The sequence below is a fragment of the Camarhynchus parvulus genome, chromosome 14 (assembly GCF_901933205.1).
Source record: "Camarhynchus parvulus chromosome 14, STF_HiC, whole genome shotgun sequence".
In the NCBI taxonomy this organism is placed as follows: Eukaryota; Metazoa; Chordata; class Aves; order Passeriformes; family Thraupidae; genus Camarhynchus; species Camarhynchus parvulus.
This window is the reverse complement of record NC_044584.1, coordinates 7,243,355-7,265,650: the sequence shown is the minus strand read 5'-3', so window position 1 is coordinate 7,265,650 and position 22,296 is coordinate 7,243,355. Positions and strand designations below refer to the sequence as shown.

The 22,296-nt window shown below is 45.8% G+C and overlaps 1 protein-coding gene across 1 annotated transcript in view; it reads left to right on the top strand.

Annotated features, from left to right (window-relative positions):
• SDK1 (sidekick cell adhesion molecule 1) overlaps positions 1 to 22,296 on the top strand; it is a 389,058-nt gene that overhangs the window by 351,005 nt on the left and 15,757 nt on the right. Inside the window, exons 36-42 of the mRNA XM_030958488.1 lie at positions 1,429 to 1,544; positions 3,629 to 3,815; positions 5,143 to 5,280; positions 8,330 to 8,491; positions 9,618 to 9,743; positions 17,772 to 17,936; positions 20,651 to 20,788. Of these exons, the coding sequence (XP_030814348.1) occupies positions 1,429 to 1,544; positions 3,629 to 3,815; positions 5,143 to 5,280; positions 8,330 to 8,491; positions 9,618 to 9,743; positions 17,772 to 17,936; positions 20,651 to 20,788 (1,032 nt within the window). The remainder of the gene's footprint in view (positions 1 to 1,428; positions 1,545 to 3,628; positions 3,816 to 5,142; positions 5,281 to 8,329; positions 8,492 to 9,617; positions 9,744 to 17,771; positions 17,937 to 20,650; positions 20,789 to 22,296) is intronic.

Sequence of the window (22,296 nt, the reverse complement as noted above, 5' to 3'; positions counted from 1 at the left end):
AAGGCTATTTTCAATTTTACCTTTCACGTTTTAATTGTATAGCAATAATTTTGCAATAGAGTTGCCGATGGCAAACATGCAAAAGACATTAACTTTATTTATGTTTTGGATTATTAATGTGGCTGTTAAAATTCCTCCAGTTAGTTTTGATTGAATTGTTTTTTTGTGCGATTCTGTCGTTTAATGGAGCGGTAAATAAGAATTTCTGATAATGAGCCCAAGCATCTGTCACAACAACCTGGCGCTGGTTATTAACATTTCCATTAACGGCAGGGTGGGCAGTGATAATATGGAAACCACACAGTTAGAACAAAATAAATAGTTGGTGTCAGGCTGAGTGGGTGTTAATTACTTTTTTATTTTATAACTCTGAGGGGAGGGAGTATTGGTAGAAAAGTGTGACTTATGAAGGTCATTCTCTCTTAAGAAAGAAGTCTCCAGAGGAGCAGCTAACCGGCGCTATCCAGTGCAAGCGGTGAATATTTTATCGCTTCTATTTATGGCCCAGAAAGGGGCAGAGAGAAAAGAGACAACTTTCTCAGGGGGTCTGGCAGAAGGCTATGGCACTGTGAACACAGAGAAGGGAGAAGTGGAGCCTTTGTCCTGCCTTTCTCTCTCCACTTCTGCAGTTTGACCAGGACACACTTCAGCACCTTTCCTGTGAACGGAACAGGAGCTGTTTTGTTAAAACCTGCCAGAGGCTCAGACAGCAGGTTGGGAGAACAGAGCGTCCTCAGTAGCTGCTGGGGAGGAAAATCCACCTGCACCAAGTTGGATACTGACAAAGGGAAGGGATGGAGTGACCCAGGTGCACTCAAAGATTGGTTTTGTAGCACAGCACAGTGCAAGGAAGAAATGCCATTAGGAGCTGAAGAGGGCCAGTGTGTGTATGTGGAGGTGTAATAAAGTGGAGCTAGCAAAAAGTCATAGTAGCAAACTAAAAGTCCTTCTGTCATACATAAAATAATAGTGCATTGATTAGCAGCTTTTGGGTTTGGAGGTAATTTTAGGCAGTATTTTAGCCCAAAGTCTTGCTGCTGAGTGGCATTTGGGCTGATGGTGGCAGGGGCTGCCTTGCTCACCAGGAACAGTCGGTCAGGAGCACTGTCCACTGCCAAAGGTGAGCCCCGAACTACCAGGGAACCAAGGCAAAATTTTCCTTTCTTTTTCAAAGCTGCTGGCAGGATTGAGTTGATTCAGTGTCTAAGGCAGCCTGTGTGGAGCAGAGCACAACCACATCCCGAGGCTCAGCTGCTCCTCACTCCTCTTGTGCTGAGACATCCCAATGACGCAGATACCCCGGGGCTGGCTCATTGCTGACTTGTGGCATAAACAGAGCCTGTCCTGGGTCCTCCTGCAAATGAAAAACCTGGCTATGAGCTAATTCTGCTTGTCACTGTTAATTCTTCTGTCCTCCTTCCTCCCTAGCACCGGCGCTGGCGCCACAGAACATCCAAGTCCACTCCCTTTCTGCCAGCCAGCTGGAGCTCACCTGGGACCCCCCTCCTGCCGACAGCCAGAACGGGAACATCCAAGGCTACAAGGCAATCCTCCCATTTCTACTGTTTTCATTTATCTTGCTTGGCATTGCTATTTACTTGTGAGAGAGCTCTACAAAGTGCAGTCGCCCTCGCCGCATAAGGCAAATTAGAGCAGTGCTCAGGCTGCAGCAGGGAACAGCAGCATGTCCCAAAACCAAAAGAAAGAGAATGAGATGGCGAGGGAGGAGGAGAGAAAAGGGTGAGTGTGTCATTATTTATGGAGAAGGAGAGCATGGGGGAAACAGGGTATGCAGGTAAGGAGGCAGCTCCACTTATGCAGGCAACAGATCAGCTACAAAAGCAACATAGCTACACAAGAGCTGGGGCAAGAAATGTATTGAAGAAAATTAACTGAGCTTTCCTTCCATCAAATGCTACAAGCCTTTAGGAAGAGCAGAACTTTCTCCCAGCTGGAAGCCTGAGACAGGTCAGATTTTGGAAGCATTGCTTCATTTCCTTAACTTTAACAAAATTAAATCAGAGTATTAATTACGTTTGGTTTGCAGGAGATGAGCACGTTGCAGAGACACGCTGCTCAGCATCTCCAGCATGAGAATGGACCCTCAGAGAGTGGGAATGGGCAAGTCTACAAACACTGGAGCTTGGCTTGGGTTCAGTGTCTGGCTCTGCCGCTCTCCATGAATTTAGATCCATAAGTGAAGGAAAGCCAAGCCAATGTGAATAATCTGGCATCCCTTCTTGGCAGTAACAAGCATCCTTATATATCAATCCCTGGCCTTTCCCTTTTGTACGTATATAGATGGCTTCAGCAGCTTGGCTTGGAGAGCCAAGGTGGAGTCTTGCCTTGGCTTGTTCTCTCAGCTCTCTGGCTTGCTTTGGCCTGTTGTAATGCTCTCACTGCCAGGCCTGTCCAATAAGTAGGGCTGGCACCAATTTCCCGTTTGGAAACAACTTCTCCGAAGGCTAATTTTATAGCATCAGGGTAAAAATTATGTAATGGAAGAAGGGGGAAAAGCGCCTCAAGGAACTTTAGGGAGAGTCTTTGTTACCCTCTTCAGGAGGGCATTTTCCTGGCTGTGCTGTGAACACCTGTGAATGCTGTGTGTGTGCAAATGGGAGCTATGGACCATCAGGGTGTGTCAGGATGCCAGTGCTGGCAGGCAGCTTGAATTTCAGGGAGTGTTTAAACTGACCTCTCCTCTGTGAACCCTGGCAGCTCATACCTGCTGTCATTAAGCCATATTCTTCAGCCTTTGCTCTATTTTTGACTGATGTACTCAGCTATGTGGTCACTGGACTGAGGGGAATTTGCTAAGGAAAAGATTTGGCATGTGCTGAAAAACCTGAGTATCCCAACTAACGGAGGACTGCAGGACAAGACTACACTTTCTGGTTGTTTTGTAGCTGCAGTGGCCAAATATTTTATAGGTGTAGGGCATAGTACAACACATGACAGGATGAAGGGAATGCCCTCCAGTTGTGCCAGGGGAGGTTCCAATTAGATAATTGGAAATATATCTTCACAGAAAGTTTGGTCAGCATGGGAGCAGGCTGCCCAGGGAGGTGGTAGAATCACCAAGCCTTGAAGTGTTCCAAAGGCGAGTGGATGTGGGACTTGGGAGCACGGTTTAGTGGCAAACCTGGGGCTTGATGGTTGGACTCATGATCTTAGCAGACTTTTCCAGCCTTAATTGTTGCAGTTCATTTGAGGGTTCCTGGGGAGTCCCTGGGGGGCCCCCTGAGCTGTTATTTTGCTGGTAGCAGCAGGCAGGCAAGGAGACTCCACACAGCTTCTGAGGGTGAATTAGATGAGGGTTTATTGGGGGTCCCACCCCTGGGAGCAGCATGGTTTCTGAGGGAGAAGGGGGTAAGGGGGAGAGAGGGAGAGCCTAGGGAGAAAAGGGCCAAGAAGATCTGGTCTCCCTGGCACAGCTTAACAGGGGAATTCAAAGTGGGCGCAGAATAAGATTTGGGCCAATGGGATCACAGATCCATGCTACTTCAGGGGACAATCACAGGCTTCAAATAAACCCTACATTTTCGAGGGGTGAGACAGAGCATACCATTTAAATAAACTGTACCACCACACTTAATAATGCTGGGATCCTGTCTCGCTGTCCCAACAGATTTATTACTGGGAGAGCGACGCCCTGAACGACACGGAGAAGGTGAAGGTGCTTTTCCTGCCGGAGACCAGCGTGCGGCTCAAGAACCTGACAAGCCACACGCGGTACCTGGTCTGCATCTCCGCCTTCAACGCGGCTGGGGACGGCCCCCGCAGCAGCCCCGCCACGGGCAGGACGCACCAGGCGGGTACGGGGCCAAGTCCTGCTCACCTGGGCACAGCCAGGGAAACGGGGCATGCAGCAGGGAACTGCTCCTTGGATTTGTAGGAAGAGTAGGCCTAGGTTAAGGTCTGCTAAGGAGAATGGAAGGGGCAGTGAGGTTCAGATTGAGATTGCTAGAAGTAAGGCTAGTATTGGGGTTGCGATAAATAAGATTGGGGAGGATGTTGATGGTTGAATCGGTTCTTTGATAAATAGTTTTACTCCATCTGCTAGAGGTTGTAGGAGCCCAAATGGGCCAACAATGTTTGGGTCCCTTCAGCCTCGTATATAGCTTAGGATTTTGCGCTCTACTAGTGTGAGGAAGGCTACTGCAATTAAGATTGGGAGGGCATAGGAGAGGGCTATGATGAAGTTGATTAAGAGAGGGTAGTTAGTCATGGGAGATTATTTGAGTTAAGCTAGGGAGAGGATTTGAACCTCTGAGTTAAAGGACTTAAGCCTTTTGCCTTTTCTGAGCTCTGCCACGCTAGCTGGTCCTTTTCTTTGACGTGGTGTGGTGTGATAGCCTTTTGTAATTTAGTTGTTTTCATTACTCAAGGCGAAGGCCTGCTTGTGGTATTGGCCTCACTATTCCTATCCTTTTGTACTGGGAAGAGTTCGTCATAGATAGAAACCAACCTGGATTGCTCCAGACTGAACTCAGAAGTCTTGAAAGCAGAGGAAAAAAAGTATAAAATAAGTGGAGTGTGAGGAAAGGGAGTGATAGAGCTGAAATGAGAACAGAGTGGCAGAAGGGCCAGTCCCTAAACTAAACTGGTCCAGAAGGAAACAGTCTGTGGTTTTGTTTCTGGTTTTTGCTGCCACACTTGGAAATCAGAAGGAGCTCATCTCCAGTGCCTGGAAGTTGCCCTGATGGTCCTATGAAAGCAAAGCATGCTTTTTAGAATTCCTCCCTGTTATTTTTTTAAAGCTGGATCAGCAGGCTCCCAGTCAGCCTGAGCAGTCCCTGTGGTGGATGTGCTGGGAGTGCTGTGGCACAGGGTGAAGGCAATGCCCTTGGTGGTGGCTGTGAAGAGGAGGTGGCTCCCATTGCACCCTTCTGAGAGCCTTTTCCTTCCGTGCCCTCTCTCCTTGTTTGCTCTGGAGGTTCACTTTTGCAGCTGACTGGCTGTATTTTTTGGACAGGCTGTGCTAGTGACTGATTACAGGACATTTGGATACAACTGACAAATCCCATTCTCAGCTTGTTTCCTTTAGATTTGGGCTGGGCAAATAAAGCAATGTTTTATAATATATATGTATATTAGATTGAGTGCTGCTGCTGCAATTCAATCTGTGTGCAATCCTTTCAGCACCCAGTGCTCCCAGCTTCCTGGGCTTCTCTGAAATCACCTGCACAACCCTCAACGTGTCGTGGGGCGAGCCAACAGCAGCAAATGGAGTCCTGCAGGGTTATCGAGTTGTCTACGAGCCTCTGGCTCCTGTCCAGGGTAAGAAAGACCTCTGATCATACATATTCATGGGAAATGACACAATGGTGCTGTAGCACCTTTCATCTCTGCCCAATTTCCTACTTGCTCTCTGCCGTTTTCCAAGAGAAGCCAGGTGGCAAAGGGTAAATAAAACAATTCCACTTTTGCCAAAATGCTTCAGTGAGCCATAATATTGTGGAATATAGCTTTTGTCTTGTCTTCTCTCATTTTCTTGCACAAACTATAGTCTGTGTGATTTGAAAAGTCATTTAACAGCCTTCATTACCTGGTCTGGGCGAAGAGGAAGCTCAGCCTGGGAGTGCCTGATTGTCTCCACGCTTTGCCTTTGAAACTGCTGAGTAGGCTCCATCCCAGAATAGTTGTCAGGCACATTTGTGTTGCTTATCACATCATGTGTCACTTCTGTTATCACAGAGATTGCCCAGGCATCAAATGTGCTGGTCATCACTGGCAGCACCTCTGCTGTGACAGGCAGGATAACGGGACAGAGACGTGGCTGTGTCTCTTCACACGGAGTTTTCAGGCAGCATTTTTAACCCAGCACCAGGGTTCAGTTAAACCACAGCAATGTGCAGGCCACAAACATTTCATTAATTTGCCAGAAAAGCAACAGAGAAGGATTTGGCAGTTTCTCTGAAAACAAATGTAAATTCATTCCAAAGGTGAATTAGAAAAGATGACATAGTTTGTGGATGGGCTTATTAATATTTTTATATTCCTGGTAGATTGCCAATAGTTCAATAGGATGTCCAGCTTTGGCAGCATGACAGCAGGGAGAGTAATTTCAGCCATTGCCAATCCATTTTAAACTCTTTTCCAAAGAAATAAGGATATCAATCACTTGTATTTGCTTCTCCTGTAAGGAATAATGATCTATATTGTCTGAATATCCATGTCTCATGCACAGAGAAAGTTAAACTCAGGATTGAAAACACCAGAATAAAAGCACTGTCAGCCTTTATGGCTGGCAGGTCTGAGCACAAAGAGCTAATACAGGAAGCATTTCTAATTCTGACCAAGAAATGTGCACAGGGTATGCAGGAGGTTCAAGCTGGTCGGGCATTTCCTCCCTTCTCTTCATTCCTACAAAATGTTCAAGAATACATTTTCCCCCCTAAAAATATGGAAGTGTCAGATCATGTTTTCTCTGCATGTATTTGACTTAACATCCTTCAGAACCTTTGTTGTCTTTTCCTCTCTTCCCCACCTCTGTCTGTGCTGCCCCTGACTCCAGCTTGTCTCTCCTTCCCCTCTGGAGGATTTCTGATGTGAGCAGGAAGGTTATGGAGGGCACTTCCTCAGATGCAAAATATTTGCCTAAATTTATTTTCCAGTCTTTACCCACCATTTGCTCTTGTGCCAACATTTTTCTTTCAGCAAACATATTTATTCTCCTGCCATGGAAAAGAATCCCTTCCTTGATGCAATCATTTTCACAGATTCACAAATATTCCAGGTTGGGAGGGACCCACATGGATCATCAAGTCCAGCTGAAGTAAATGGCCCATCTGGGGCCAGAACCCAAATTCCTCCATGTGAGCACTGCATTGCACCCACCTGGATGGGCTGGACCCTCTTTTGGAGCTTTTCTCATTCATATTTTAACTTTCCACACATTCTTGATTTTTGGCTGAGCATCCTCCCATGGTGACTTCCCACTCACTAGCCACCACTCACCTGCCCATTCTTCCAAGCTTTCCAGCAGCAATCTGTTCTTTAGCACAGTTTTATCCCTGCTTGACCTTTTATTGTTTAAGCTTTACACTGTTATGTTTTACACAATAATAGACAACAAGATTGCCCCAGAGCCTTTTTCAAACAGTTTTTTGGTTTGTTGTTGTTTTTTTTTTTCTTTTTGGAACACAGCTTGAAAATGACAAATGCCTCCTGATTTGTCTCAGAGAAATGAAATAGTTCACCTGTGGAAGGAGGGAGCACTTTTACTGCATCCTTGTTAGCCAAGGAAAGATTCCCTGAGTTATAAATTGTATCTGGAAAAAAACTTTGAACAGAAATTGCTTGGACATTACTCTTTATTTAAGTGATTTAAACTGAAAGTATCATCTTGATTTGCATAAAATGAGCATCTGGATTGAAAACCTCTTCCTTCTGCATTTTTGGAAAGATAAACTAGCAAGCAGCCATTTCTAGCAGGAAAAATCTTCTCTTACTTCCTGTCCTACCTTCTTGGTTTGTAATGTGTCATGTACATATACAGACCCAAAAAAACCACCTGAAAGACTCTCTACATTTGAAATTTTTATTCTGTAAAATCTTTTATAAATCACATCCTTTCCGTTGTCTTTCTTCTGGAAAATTTCAGTGATAGCCAGATTTTTTTGTTATCAAACCAGTCATTGCCCCTCTGCCCTTTGTGCAGCATTGAGAACCTAAAGGTGAAACTAGCTATGAACCTTGGTGAAGGGAACAACTCTGATTTTAACTGATCCCGGTAAGAAAAATTCTGAGAGAGTGAAGCACAAGTCACAGCTCCAGCTTTGTTTAAGCTTGCAGTGCTTTGGTTGCATCCCCTGTTGCCATGGCATTTGGAGCCCCAAGGTCCTGGTGAGCTGCACATCCTTCACTCTGCATCCACATGGGGATGGGGGATATGGCAGGATGAGGTGAATGGAACACGCCTGGCCCTTGTTCCTCCTCCAGACCATGTTGGAGGTTATTTGGGGAAGCAGCAACAGAGAAATGCTTGCCTGGGAAGCAATCTGGAATGTGCACTCCTCTTCGTTTACCTCCTCCTTTCTTCCCAGAATAATTACTGAGGTTACATGTAGTCTCTTGGTAATTTCCCAGATGTGTTGTAAGGTTTTTTCCTTGTCAGTACCCACTTATCAAGCTTAAACTCTAATTATACTTATCAGTGCTGAAAATTGCCTATTATCACTACTTAAACTCCTGCTAATTGTAAGAAATACTTTCTTAGCAAACTGTTAGATGATTTTACTTACCATCTAGATGTAATAAGCTCCACTTGATTTCTGTCTTTGCATTGAAAGTCCCTCTTATTTTTTTACGTGTGTGGCTGTTGCAGGGGTGAGCAAGGTGGTGACTGTGGACATCAAGGGGAACTGGCAGCGCTGGCTGAAGGTGCGGGATCTCACCAAGGGCGTGACCTATTTATTCCGAGTGCAAGCCCGAACCATCGCCTATGGACCTGAACTGCAAGCCAACATCACAGCTGGGCCAGCAGAAGGTGAGGGGGGGCTATAAAAACAAATCACAAGTCACAGATCACTTCTGCAGACACAGGGCACCAGCAGGGAATGGTGCACTCAGGGCTTCACATGAATTTGCAGCTCCAAGGAGAAGCTGAGTCACAGGATGTGATTCAGTGCGTTTCACAACTGCCATGAAAAACGTTTCCTTTTTTCCCTGAAACCTAGAAGTTTCATGTGAATAAACAAAACCCTGTAAATAAATCATGATGCAAACAGGCCAGCCAGGGATTTCCAAGCTGCAGTCTGACAGCAAAGTGCATAATTCTGACTGCTCTGTAGTGGGAGGCAGAGCTGGAGTAGCTGCTGAAACCAGCAAAGGTTCCTGGATACAAAACCAGAAAGAATTGACAATTGTTCTCTCCTGACACGTTGGCTTATGCAGAGGGAGAGATCTGTGGATTTCCTGCTGTGTCAAGAGCAGCTGCAGGGCAGCATTCCCTGCTTGGTTTGGTGCCTGTACCCAGAGCTGGTTTTCTTATTTGATCAGTGACTTTGATAAACAGATAATCCAACAAGGTAAATGCCCTCCAATGATACCAACCTGTCAGATAAGTCACAGAGCATCAGTGCAGTGGCCACAGCTCTGTTTGTTTGCATCCCATTCCCTGACTCTCACACCACACCACAGACCAAGTGTAGATCAGGAATCCTTTCTAACATGGCCATGGCATCTTCCCAAGCCAATGGGCAGTGCCTGTCCCCATGAATCTCTCCATGAACCTCACAGGCTGGTTTCACCTCTGAAATGAGAAATAGCAGTGGCAATGGGTAAAATTAGAGTCCTTTTTCTCTTGCCTTCTTAACACAGAAGGTGTAAACCCCCCTTATTCTTGGGGTTAATCCCTATAGAGCCTCTTTGATTATCCTAGTGGGTCCCTTCCAACTCAGAATATTCTATGATCCTATGACCTGAAAACCCATTGATATGTCACTGCTGGTACTGGAGCTAGCGAGAAAATCAGGTCAGTAGCCCACAGAGCTGGTTTATGTTGCATATTTGTTGACCAACACTGCAAGATAATTTTTCCTCTCTTTCAGCAGAAGCAATTCATGCTGCAGTTTAATGCCACCTTCATTTGCTGCTCTCTTTTGCTCCTTCAGGGTCTCCTGGCTCCCCTCAGGAAATCCTGGTGACAAAATCTTCTTCTGGGCTGACACTGCAATGGACTGAGGGAGATTCAGGAGAAAAACCCACGACTGGCTACATTATAGAGGCACGGCCCTCAGGTGAGCCCCAGGACATGCAGGGGTTTGATGTCATCAGTTCCCTTCCTTCAGCCCCTGCTGAAGTGGAGAGGTTGTTTGTCATCCCAGTAAGGAAATGGGATTTTGTGAGAGGATGTGTTTCTAGCCAGAATTAAGATGTTACTGGTTTATTATGTAATTTAGCATATTTTCTCCTCTTTAGGAGTAGTCACAGAAAATTACCCCGACTGCTCTAGCTTTCACTGTGCTACATCACTGGAAAATCATCCAACAGATGAACTAATATAGTTAATAATTAAAACTCATTTAAATGCTTACAGCATCTTTCAGGAGCAAGGACTAATAAGTATTTGCGAGCTGTATTTTGAGGACCACAGATAGAAATCTGTCTCCTTCTGCAGCAGAGCACAGCAGCTAATTACTGTTTTAATGTTAATAATAGGGCCAGGGCTCAGCAGCACATACACATTTCTTCCCCCATTTGTTCTGCAGGGAGAGCACTGAGGCAGGGGGAAGGAATCCCCCATCACCACAGTTTTTCTTGGTGTATTCCCAGAGCTCCTTTGCTTTTGGGATTTGCATCTCAGTGAAGCTGTTCTCTGCTTTTTTCCAGAATGTTCCCCCACTTGGACAAGGTAATTTTAAAAGTCAGTGTGTGCTCCAGCCTGATCGCAGCTTGGTACCCCTTGCAAATTCAAAAAGCATAGATTTCCTGGGAACTAAGTCATTAAGGAAAGCCAGTGAGTGCTGCCAGGCCTCTGTGTAATCTCCCTTGATAACTTCCCTCCACTCTGACAGGGGATGCTGATAACCACTCTCTGGGTACAGTTTCCAGCTGCTGATACCTCCACCAGCTCCTTGTTCCACGCAGGCCATGTTTGAATGTCACCAAGTCAGAAGCTTTGCTGAAGTCAAGATATATGTCTGCTCTTTCCCCTCTATTGACAAGGTCTGCTGCTCTGTCACAGAAGGAAATTAGACATGATCTATACTTGACATAACCATCTTGGCTGCTGGTTCTTCCTTCTTCACTTCTAGGTGCTTGCACATTGCTTGATTATATATTGATTAAATGAATGCTTATCTGTTTGATTCTATAGAAGCTTGTTTGTGTCTTGAATGTGAGGTTGTCTTTAAAACCAATTATTTTAATTACTTTTAACCAGACCAGTAAGAAAATTATTGAGGTCATCTCTGAAGATGCAGATTTTCATACCTGCATCTGATAGAATTTGCTCTGTAGTGAGGCTCTGCTCTGAGCCTAAAAATTATTTCTTATTTCTGTCATTTAACTTGACAATTGCTTTCAAAATAAAAGCAAGGGGAATACATATCTTCTCAAAGCACTGGGGTTTCCCAGAGTGATCAAATTTGCTTTCAATTAGAGGCATGACACTGCTGTGCTTCTACTTTGCCTACATCAGCTTTTTGAGTTCTGTCCTTATTTTGTCAGAGGTAGAAAATATTTTCTCATTTGAACAACACTGTTAGCCAGTTAAACCAAACCTGTTCATTTAAAATCACTTACCAGCTTACATTTCCCCCAGATAGGTTTTCTGTGAGTCAGAGTATTTTAGGGGGAGACCTGCAGCCCACGTACAGATTGTCTGCAAGTTGGAAATCCAGCTCGTGCAAGTCGTGACATTGGGAACTCATCCCCTCAACTCCCCGTTGGATGTGAACAAACATTTCACAGCTCATGGATAAGGATGTAGGATTTGGGGCCCACTCCTTTTGAGTAGGAAGAAAATAGTCCTTCCAAGGCAGGTCTGAGCTGCATTAACCCTGGGTCACTTCTGCTGGCCCCACTCCACTGATCCTGGAAATGCACACAAGAGGTCTTATTCTCCCGCTCTTGCAACCTGACTGTTGAGGCATTTAATTCCTCTTCAGATTATTTTAATCCTATTCATGCTGCTGTAGCAAATGAACTAGGCATTTGTATGCTGGATTCTCATCCTTGGTTCTGGTTGCAGCTGTGGGAAGCGTGAAATGTGATCCAGGAGAGGAGACAGACTAATTGGAAGATTTGCTTATTCCACCCAAGCCTCGGCTTCCTCTCTGTGCTGCTTTTCTTCCTCATCTCTGCACAGAAGAGTCTGAAATCTGAATTACAAGCTTAACAAAAGCAGGGAACTAATTCTTCCTCTAAGGGCTGGTCATTTAGAGCAGCTCCTGTTTTAATATCATTGTAAGATTTTGTATAATTTGCTTTTGCATGTTAATTTATACAGGCAGTAGAGTGCAGATTGGAGCAACCTTTGTTTTTAAGGAGGAGTTGTTCCAAGAGAAGAGCAGTTGACTTGTGCTCTTCACATAAAATGAAGAAAGGAAAAGATATTTATCCTTCTGAGGTCAAAAAAGGGGACATTGAGCAGACAGATGAAAAGCTTTAGCTTGTTGCCAATATTTAAATGCAATACCACTACCTTAGTGTTTCACATCTCAAGTGTCATCTGTTATAGGCCTCATTACCCCAAACGTTAAATGCTGTATCATCTCATTTTCCCTGCTGTAGCTCCCTGCCAAGACTCTTCCATCAGAGTAGGAGGATGGCTTTCTGTCAGAAATGGCAAATCCTACTCCTTTTTGTCACTTCCCTTTGAATTTTTCGGAGCCCTGCTGTGTCTCCCAGGGCTCCTCTGCCCTGCTGGGTTTAGCAATGGTGGCAGCAGGCAGCTGAGACTGCTCATTTGATTTCCCTGTTTCTCTGCTGGCTTTATGGAAGGTGACCAGGCTCAGTACCTCCTCTGCATTTTGAGTACACTCACACACAGGGATGAAGCAGGCAAGCCAATATTTTTTTTCTGGAGTGATCTGTGCTAGAGGAAGACATTACAAAAACAGAAGAGTTTTTCTTCAACTTCTCTGTCCTTAGAGAAATGGATTCCAGTTTAGCTCCTTGTGCATTACAAGAAATGCAATTAAGCAGGGTCTGTCTCTGCCACTGTAAGTGCTCCCCAGACATCAGCTGGGCTGGCTGAGGAATGGGGAATAGATTGTGCCCTCAGCTTTTATATACAGAGCAAAAGACAAATGGCACAGCAATGTTAAGGTTCCCAGGCACGTGGCTTGTGCGTTCCCAGCCGTGTCACCCAGAGCTGCCTTCCCAGTGACCCCCGTCTGCAAGGGAGGTGTTTGTGAAACACCCTGGGCATCCACAGGCCAGGAGTGCCCCTGGATGTGGAGCTGCCCCATGAGACCTCCATCCCTGGATCAGCCTGTGCAGAGCAGCTGTGCAGGTGTTGGGTCCATCTGCCCCACAGAATCATTTAGATTGGAAAAGACCCTTAAGGTCATCGAGTCCAACCATAAACCAAACTCTGCCACGTCCCCCACTAAAACCGCGTCCATAAGTGACACAACTTCCTGGCTTCTGTCACCTCAGAAAGAGCCTCCCTCACCCAGGACAAGTAGAGGGAGATTTCTTTTTCTGCTTCTTCTCCCCACCACAATTTTGGACTTTGTGTGCTTTTGCCAAGCAGGGGATGATGTCAGGCAACTGGAAGAGAATTGCACCTAAATGGAATGGTCTGGATAGGAAGGCACCTTAAAGATCAGCCAGTTGCATCCCCCTGCCATGGGCAGGGACACTTGCTATTAGACTGGTGGCTCCAAACCCCATCCAACCTGGCCCTGGACCCTTTCAGGGGATGGAGCAGCCACAGCTTCCCTGGACAACCTGTGCCAGGGCCTCCCCACCCTCACAGGGAGGAATTTCTCCCTGACATCTATCCCTGCCCTCTGGCAGTTTGAAGCCATTCCCCCTTGTCCTGCCACTCCATGCCCTTGCAAGAAGTCCCTCTCCAGCTTTCAAGATGATGAGTTCCAAGAATGCAACAGACATTTAGGGAAAGAACCCGTCTACTTGGAGCGGGAATTGTCTGCCTCACAAATGCTGGGTTCTGCTTCCCACGCCCCGAGGGCAGCTCTCACTTTAGTTTCCTTTCTGGTGTCTTGAGTAGTGTTTTTCTGTTTTCTTCCTTTTCTATTTATTTTTAACCAAATGAGGGAGCGCAGTGTCAAACATGGACAGGAACCAGCAGAAGTCAGTAAATTCAAAGTGAAGGGTGCAGCTGCATCCCCGGCATCTGCCATGGGGCCTTTTTCGCTTCTGCTGCCGAGCGACACACCGGGGCTGACAGTTTGTCAGCCTTCACTTCCCATTCTTGTCCTTCCACTGCTTCGCATGATAATCCAGCCCTTTGCCTCTGACAAACACAGCCACGTTTTAATTGTGTCCTCTGTAGGAGGAACACCAGTGGCTTTCAGCCGGGCCTTAACTCTCAGCAGCTTCTCCCCTCATAAACCTTCTAACGTGTAATTAGGAGGGAGCTTTATGACCCAGCTCTCCTGCTCTGAGAGGAGATGACTGGTGTTTAAAACCCAAATAACTGACAGCTCTCCATGTCTTGGGTTGTCAGTGGCTGGATTTAGTGGAGCTGGGAGCCTCCCTTGCTGAGTGACAGCTTTATTTAGCGTGGAGACCCTGATTAATGGCCTGTGACGCTGGGCTGGCCCACGGGAGCAGAACAGCTCCTCCAACATGGGCTGGACATGGCATTAGGGCAGAGGTGGCTTCACCTTCCCCTGTCACTCAGATCCTCTCCCTGTGCCTGAACCTCAAGCTTAGATGGGACAGAGGCATCGAGGCTGGGAGGTGAAAAGCAAATCTCCCATCAGCAGGAGTTAGGATGGGGCAGGGCTGGGGAAAACTGACAGAAACAAGGAGCAAAGGAAAATCTTTCTTCTTTGAGGAGAGCTTGCTTTTGTGTCACATGTTTAAGAGGCTGAGTGCCCAGTGAAAGGCCTGGGGAGTGAAGATGGGGACTGGGGTGACTGAAAAGAAAAAGCAAAGGCAGGCTCCCTGGGGATGTCCCTCTGAGCCCTGCACCTGAGCTCTGTTTAGTGTTGCAAATTTGCTCTTCCCAGTGGTTTCTAAGAGTTAATACCCCGCTGATGTCCCAGCCATGGCATGTGCACCTTTCCTCCCTAAACTGAGCAGAAAATGCTGTGTATGGTACACTAATGATTTTCCACTGAACTGAAAGGCCAGCCTTTGCTATCACAGGTGACCTTCTAATGAATTCTCTTTCAGCTGAGCTTCTAACATTTAGAGCATACCTGGTTTTGAGGTTTTGAGGGTGGGGGAGAGATGCACTGAAGGAATTCACAAGTGTGTGTTCAATATTTAATCTCAAAGTTGACTACTGGAATAAAGTGATTTTTTTAGTTCAGATATATCTGATTGTGATTATAGTTTACAAAAAGGGGTCTGGATGTTCCAGATGGATATAAGATAAATTAATTGAGGCTCTGGAATTAAAAATCTTGCTGGCCAGGGCTTGGGAAGCCACAGGCTATGCTGTGCTTAAGGGTCAGCAGTAGGGAAGATGTAGGACATCTGTGCACTGTAGGTGCATCAGCACCTCTCTGGAACCCCAGGGATAATGAGCTGGGTTCCATTTTAGAATCATTAAGGTTAGAAAAGACCTCCAGGATCATTGAATCCAACCATTAACTCAGCACTGACAGACCTCCCCCAAGGAAAAAACCAAAGTTTTGACAAAGATTCTTTCAGTGAATGAAAGGGAGATGGGCCAGTGACTATGTGGCCACCAGCCAGAGCATCTCTGAGTCCCTGTGAGACAGAAATATCTCTGAAAAAACATTCACCAGCATCTTTTGCTGCCCCACGCCATCACCCCTGTAGCCAAGGGGACAGAGAGGAGGAAATGCAATGCTGACCTCTCAGGGGTGGTTTTCCCAACTTACTGCAAGCTTCACAAAGCACTTAAATTTACACTTCTTGGTCTGTTGGGTTTTCTGCACTGTGCACCCTGATAGGTTTGAGAAAATGAGTGAGAAAGTGTGTGTCTGAGCAGTTGTGTTTGTTGTAATGAGTGCTGAACATTCACTTTTATTGTTGCTTTTTCTTCCCCTATTTAAGTGGTTTTGAAGGCAAACAAATTGCTTTTCAGACAATTCACAATGGGCTCAAATTCTCTTATTGCTGTTTACAAATGTGTTTATGAAAGCTTAGGCAATTCTAGCAAATATGGCAATATTTTATAGTCGTGAGATGCATCTTCTGAGTACTGGTGGCTGCAACAATCCAACTTTGAAAATGCATCCCTCACTCCACCCTCTTCAGAGAAACTAAATCCCAAACTCCTGTTTTTATTACATTGTAACTTTATGTGGTAAAATAATCTCAGCTTCTATTGCCCTGTAAAAGGGAAGTCAATATTTTATCTCTTGTTTTACAGCCATTGTAATACCCAGCTAATACATAACAATGGTACATTATGATAACTTCATTATAGTCTGATCATGCTGGTGAATAATGTATTGGTCCGAGTTTCAAGCATGGCAGGAAAATTACCTATTTTTATTGTTCTTTGGTGTTTCTCAAATGCAGCTGGAACAATAACAATCCAGCCTGCTTTTTGCATCTGCTGAGACTGCCAATCCTCGTGACCAGAAAAGCTGTAGTTTGGGGCTGTTACTCATTGTGTGTGTCACCAGACGTGCAGCGCGGTGCAAATCACCGAGCCAATATTTACTGGTGCCAAAGCTAAAACGTTCACATGGAAATGCACCTGCAGTGTTAATCAGTCCATCTTTGCTGCTATTCCCTGTGGCACAGGAGCAGGCTGAGGGCCAGATCTTGCTCTGTTACACCAGCACAATCCTGGAATCGCTGCAGTGACTCCAATTAGGTTACACTCAGGTAAAGGCAAAGCAAATGAGGACAGATTCCTGCCTCACACTGCAGCAGCAGAACGAGTCACAGAGGGTAACAGTGCTGGCTCCTGCTTTATTGTTACCTTGATAACACCTCGAGCCACAGAAGTCCTGCTGCTGCTGAGCCACGCAGTGCAGACGGCTGTCTTTCAAAGCAGGCAGCTCCCACACTGAAGTCCTGTCTGTGGAGAGGTTATCATCCTATTCCCACTGCTGTGGGACATGGAGAGAAAAATAGATATTGTTGGAACAGCTTTGATAGGTAAAAGTAAAAGCCCAATGGGATGTTTGTGAGGTCAGGTGTGTGAGAGCTACGCTGGGTAGGTGAGCTGAGGTTTTAGCCCCACGTGTAGACAGAGACTCCATTTTCTCAGCAGAAATGCTGGGCACCAATTTTTACTGGGAAGTTAATCAGTCAGATTAATGTCTGATTCCTGCCCTCAAAATTTCTGAGTGGTATTTTAAATTATAGTTGGTTTTGTTGCTGCTGGTACCAGCATCCATCTCGTTGAAAGTTCATTCCATTGTAGTCAAGTGAATGTGAGGTTACAGGTGTGGATCAGGGATGGGAATGGTGCCTGGTCAGGATGTGAATCAGGATTAATGTCATTATGGCTGTGGAGAGCCAAGATTACCCTACTGAAACATTCCCATCAGAATGGCATTGTGCTTTTAACAATTTCAACGGCTTTATAAAAATAAACAAAACTAATTTCTGTTTGAAACTGCAGAGCACAGAGTGCAGCACCAGCTCTGTGCCATGCAAAGGACTCATCACTGTTGCTGTCATGGAGCAAGCAGCACTCCAGTGACACCAGTCCCCTGGCACCACAGAGCCTCCCAGGACTCATATCAGTCTAAGCCTCACTTGAGTGCTTCAACAACAAAGCAGATTTTGCAGTGTAAAAGGCAAGCAGAACCTTTGTGATCAGGACTCATTAATGTTGCCTTTGGTTTACGTGATCTGTCAAATGCCAGATGTGCTGATGGGTGACCTAACCCAATCAGAGGGAGTGGCAGCTGCTCCAGCCAGCTCAGGTCTCTGTGGGTGCTGCTGCTGATTTTAGAGACCTCTTCCATCTGGGCTATGAAAAGCTCCCATCCTGAATTAATGCATTCACAGATGGGGCGTTCAGGGCATCCTGACATTTGTGGGTACCACAGGGCAGCCTCCAGGTGAGCATGTCCCTGCCTGTGGCTCCAGCACAGCCCTGGTGACATTGGTGACAGCCTCTCTCACTGAGCAGGTGGGAGTGCCAGGGCACACAGCTGATGCCATTTCTCTCCTTGCTGCTCTCCTAGATGAGGGACTCTGGGATATGTTTGTGAAGGACATCCCTCGCAGTGCCACCTCCTACACTGTGGGCCTGGACAAGCTCAGACAAGGAGTCACCTATGAATTCCGGGTGGTGGCTGTCAACGAGTTTGGCTATGGAGAGCCAAGTGTTCCTTCTGTGGCAGTATCAGGTAATCATGGATTTATTTTTTAAAGTCTTTTTCAATGGAATTTCCCAAGGCTGAGGGAAAAGAGGGGAAAAAAACAAACCAGACTCTTTAGTTGCAGCAAATAATCAAGGGCAGCATGTTTTCACTTGTTCTAGGATAAAACTGGAGTAATACAGTGGTGAATTAAGGTTTGAAATTACAGTGTGTTTGATTCTCAAGGGGAAAAATGTGCATGTGCCATTTTTAAGCTTGATAAAGAACCTACTCAGACTGTTTATGTCAGATCTCTTGTCATAAGACTAATTTGTAGAGTCTGCAATTTGTTTGCTTTTCCCCCATTCTCAGTTTGGTTTTTGTTTGCTCTGCTTTCTTTTCTTTTCTTTTTTTTTTTTCCTCTGGACTCTGATAAACATTTTCTGTGTTACTTTGTCTTTAGCTCTCACAAATACAGAAGTGTAGCTTCACGTTATTCCTGACAATCCTTTGTGCTGGCAGTCCTGCTCCAGTGCGATGCCTCCAGTCCCCCTCCACCAGAACAGCTCATTTGTGATGTTCTGGGGCTCTTCCCACTCTCCCTGCTCTCTGTGCTTACTCCCAGTTACAGGGCTATGACCTAAATGTGCTTCCCAAATCTTTGTGAGCAGCCCAGCCCTCTGGTTTTCTGAAAGGGCTTGAATACCTTGAAAATCAAATTCCTCTCAGCTTGCCTGGGCTGGGCTGCTGGAGTGCCTTGGCCTGTGGTGAGGTGAGAGACCTTGCCCTTGAGGAGGCTTTTCTGGGTCTCCTCTTCCCCTGCTCTACTCCAGGTTGCTTTTGAGCCATCGGTTTCATCCTTGCTGTGTCAGCAAAGACAAGGAGAATAAAAGAACCTGATAAAGCAGCTTTGTGATTCAAAATTCTGGAGAGTCCTGAGAACCTGGCAGTGCTCCAGTATCTGGAGTGGCTTTTATCTCTTTGCTGCTCCAGTGAAAGGCATGAACACCATTCAACAACTCCCCAGCAGGCAGGAGAAGCAAGTGCTGCTCTCGCCATGGCGGCTGCTGCGCTTGTCCTGACACAATTAACCACTTACCCCAGGAGAGCTTCCATGGATTTCACTGTGAGTGCTATCCCTGCTTTTCTTCTTCAGGACAAGGGCATGGACAACCCACTTCAAACACCAAGAGTCAGTGTTTTTCCTGTCTGGGGTTTCAGAGAGGCTGTAACACAGTGTAAAGGACCAGCAATCATGTCAGTCTTTCCTTTGCTCGAAGACATTATTCCACTGAAGCAGGGCATGCATCTCCTTGTGATGCTTTCTATAAATAAACTGCTTGTTTGTAAGTTCTCCACTTGAACAGAACTATTTAATTCACCTCCTTTTGATGCTTCACTGTTCCTCTCAAATTGCTGCATGAAAGTAAGAGGCTTCCATTGAGATTCACAGTCATAAAAGTATAAAGCATTTTAGGCTGGCCACTTCAGCTGGCACAGGGAGGTATAAATTGCCCTGAATCTGCTCATCCCAGCATGGCTTGTGCAGTTTGTCTCTAGGATTTTATTGGCCTGGACTGGCCTCCTAGCAAAGAAGGAGTGTGGCTGGTTTTTCCTGCTGCAGAATACCCAGTGATCTGGAACAAATTTGAGCTCGTATCGTTGGGCTTAAAAGAGACTTTTATTCAGATCCAGGCTTGGGACAGTCAGGGAAAGAGGGTTTGGTGACAGTGAGGGGTTGGGTTGTTCTCCTGGCATCACCCATTCCTGCCAGGTGGTGTTCCACCTTAAGGACTACAGGGAAATTATGTCAACTGCTGGCTCATGCTCAGAAGCTGCACTTTTTCCCAAAGCTGAGGGAGCTCAAGGGAGGACAAAGAGAATATCACTGCAAGAAAACAACAAGACTTATTACTTTAAACCAAGACTGGCAAGGTAACTCTGGAAAGGGGAAGTTAGTGTCATTTTGTGTTTCCACTTGAGGTCAAATGGGGTGAAATGACCTGAGACTGCACAAAATCCAGGCAATTGAATTGATATCCCTGTGCTGCACATCAGGCTTGGCTCAGTGGATGGAGAAGTGATATAGAGTAGCAGTGAATGTTGGAAGTTGGAGTTAATGGAGATACTGAAAGATGCTGAACCATGTGTACTTTGTTCCCTGGCACTAGCTGTATTTTTCAAAGAGCCACTGAACAGCATTTTGGCAAGGTAAGCCTCCCAAAAAGTGGAATAATCATGGGTCATGGCACGTATATTAGTGGTTTCCTTGACCCAAGAGTGCTAAACCTGCCATGATCGAGAAATGTAGGTGTGCAGAGCTGTGGGAAGAAACCTGCCTCTCTTTTCCTGATGATAACTTAGCCTAGGGCCTCTGGAGCTGCTCCAGGGGGATGAAAGGTGCTTGTAGAGATGGAACTGGTTGTAGAGAAGCTGTGGCTGCCCGATCCCTGGAAGTGTCCAAGGCCAGGTTGGATGGGGCTTGGAGCAACCTGGGATAGTGGAAGGTGTCCCTGCCATGGCAGGGGGTGGCACGGGATGAACTTTAAGATCCCTTCCAACCCAAACCATCCTGGGATTCTGGCTTGGAGCTGTGATATGCTCCTGTTCTCTGCCATCTCAGAAGGGTCAGCAAGCCCCTCAAGAGTCTGAACCCCCTCCTCTCCTGAGCACCATTGCAGAGTCATCATTCCCTGTGGGGAACAAGAGAAAATTTTGAAGGGGCAAAAAGAGGAACTGTTATTTGTTTTTTGCTCTTTCAGCACAAACAGAAGCCCCTTTCTATGAGGAGTGGTGGTTTCTGCTGGTGATGGCTCTTTCAAGCCTCATCCTCATCCTGCTGGTGGTGTTTGCATTGGTCCTGCATGGCCAGAGCAAGAAGTACAAGAACTGCAATGGAGGTAAGGCACCATCTCTGTGCTGTGCAAAAGTCTCAAAAGCTGTGGGAATCAGAGATGCCTTTCCTTTGAACCTCTGATTTCCTCAGCAGGGACTGTGTTTAGAGCTATTTTGCTTGCCAGAAGACTTGGAACGTTTTGCTGTCTGCTTTGGTACAAATGGCTTTTGCCCCCAGTCACACTGGGTCAGGGTTTGGACACTGACCAGCCACGGGCTCAGACAGGACAGACTCTGGAAGTCCCAGGGACTGCAGTAAAAGCCAAGGAGTCTGGATAAAAATCTTGGCAGATAAGGAATAAATAAGGAATTAGCTGAGCCTTTGTTTAACTTTGGCATAAATCCCTGATAGACGGGGAGAAGGAGAAAGATTCTGCTTTTGTATGGCTGTACCAGTGCAGATACTCTAAACCTCTGTGTGTGAGGGCTATATCACAATTCCTTTATATTGAATGCACATAACAAATGTGCATCTCACATTCCTTCCCTAAGTCAAGCTGCAGTTGCTGGGCTGGGGGCCAAGCAGCCAGGAGGTGTCTTGGTTATCTGGACCTGTTGGGTTTTAACACATAGTGAGCATCAAGTTTTGAATTTTCCTTTAGTGATGATTTTTACCAGTCTCCTTTCTTGAAAGGAAACAGGAGTTACCTGCTCTGTAACTTGGAATGTCAAATAGTCCCCTTTGAAAAAGTCTCATTCTTGAGCTCTGAATATTGTTTTTACCTTTTCTTCTCCCTACATGATAAAGTCCTGGAAGGGTTGTTCACATGTGTATTTCTCTGATAGCCTCCACCTGCAGCAGGAAATTTCTCTGATGCCAGGAGGTGCCAGAAAAGGTACATAAATGAAAAGGATCAGGTGGATGGGTCTCTGCACTACCTGTTCTTAGGGATTAATGTAATGAAGTCTTCCAGGCACTATTTAGTAATTCAGTCCCAAAGTGAAGATCTTCTCTTTCTTTGTAATTCACTTCTAACAAGTGTTAGAAATCAGATTTCAGTCCCATGAGATAGAAGATGTATGAATACCGTGGCATTTTACCAAGTTAATACTATTATATATTTGTATGCACAGCTCATAGGAAATCTCTCATCTTCTTAGTTTTACTGTGTTTGGGGGACAGACATGAAAAGGCAGGTCTGACCTGTGCTGTCAGATATCCGTGTTCACAGAGCCTTAATGCAGCACTGAAATTGAAGCTGAGGATAAAGCACCTGTCTGCTGCAAAGTGGCAGCCAGCCCTTCTCCCTGGGACACGGGCCCAGCTCACACCTTTGGGATGACAAAGGATGAGCACAGGAGAGAACAAGCTCCTGCTAGATTTGGTCACAAGAAATAATATACTGGTGCTGTATTTTCCTTCTTCTTCCCATCCCGTCCCTGTTCCTGCCTTACATTGTCTGGTGATTTCTCCATACCTGATCCCCATTTCAGCTGTGGCATGGTTTTCCCATTTGCTACCCACTTGACCTTCCTCTTGCTTTTTTTCCTGCTTTTTTTCTCTCTCCTTTTC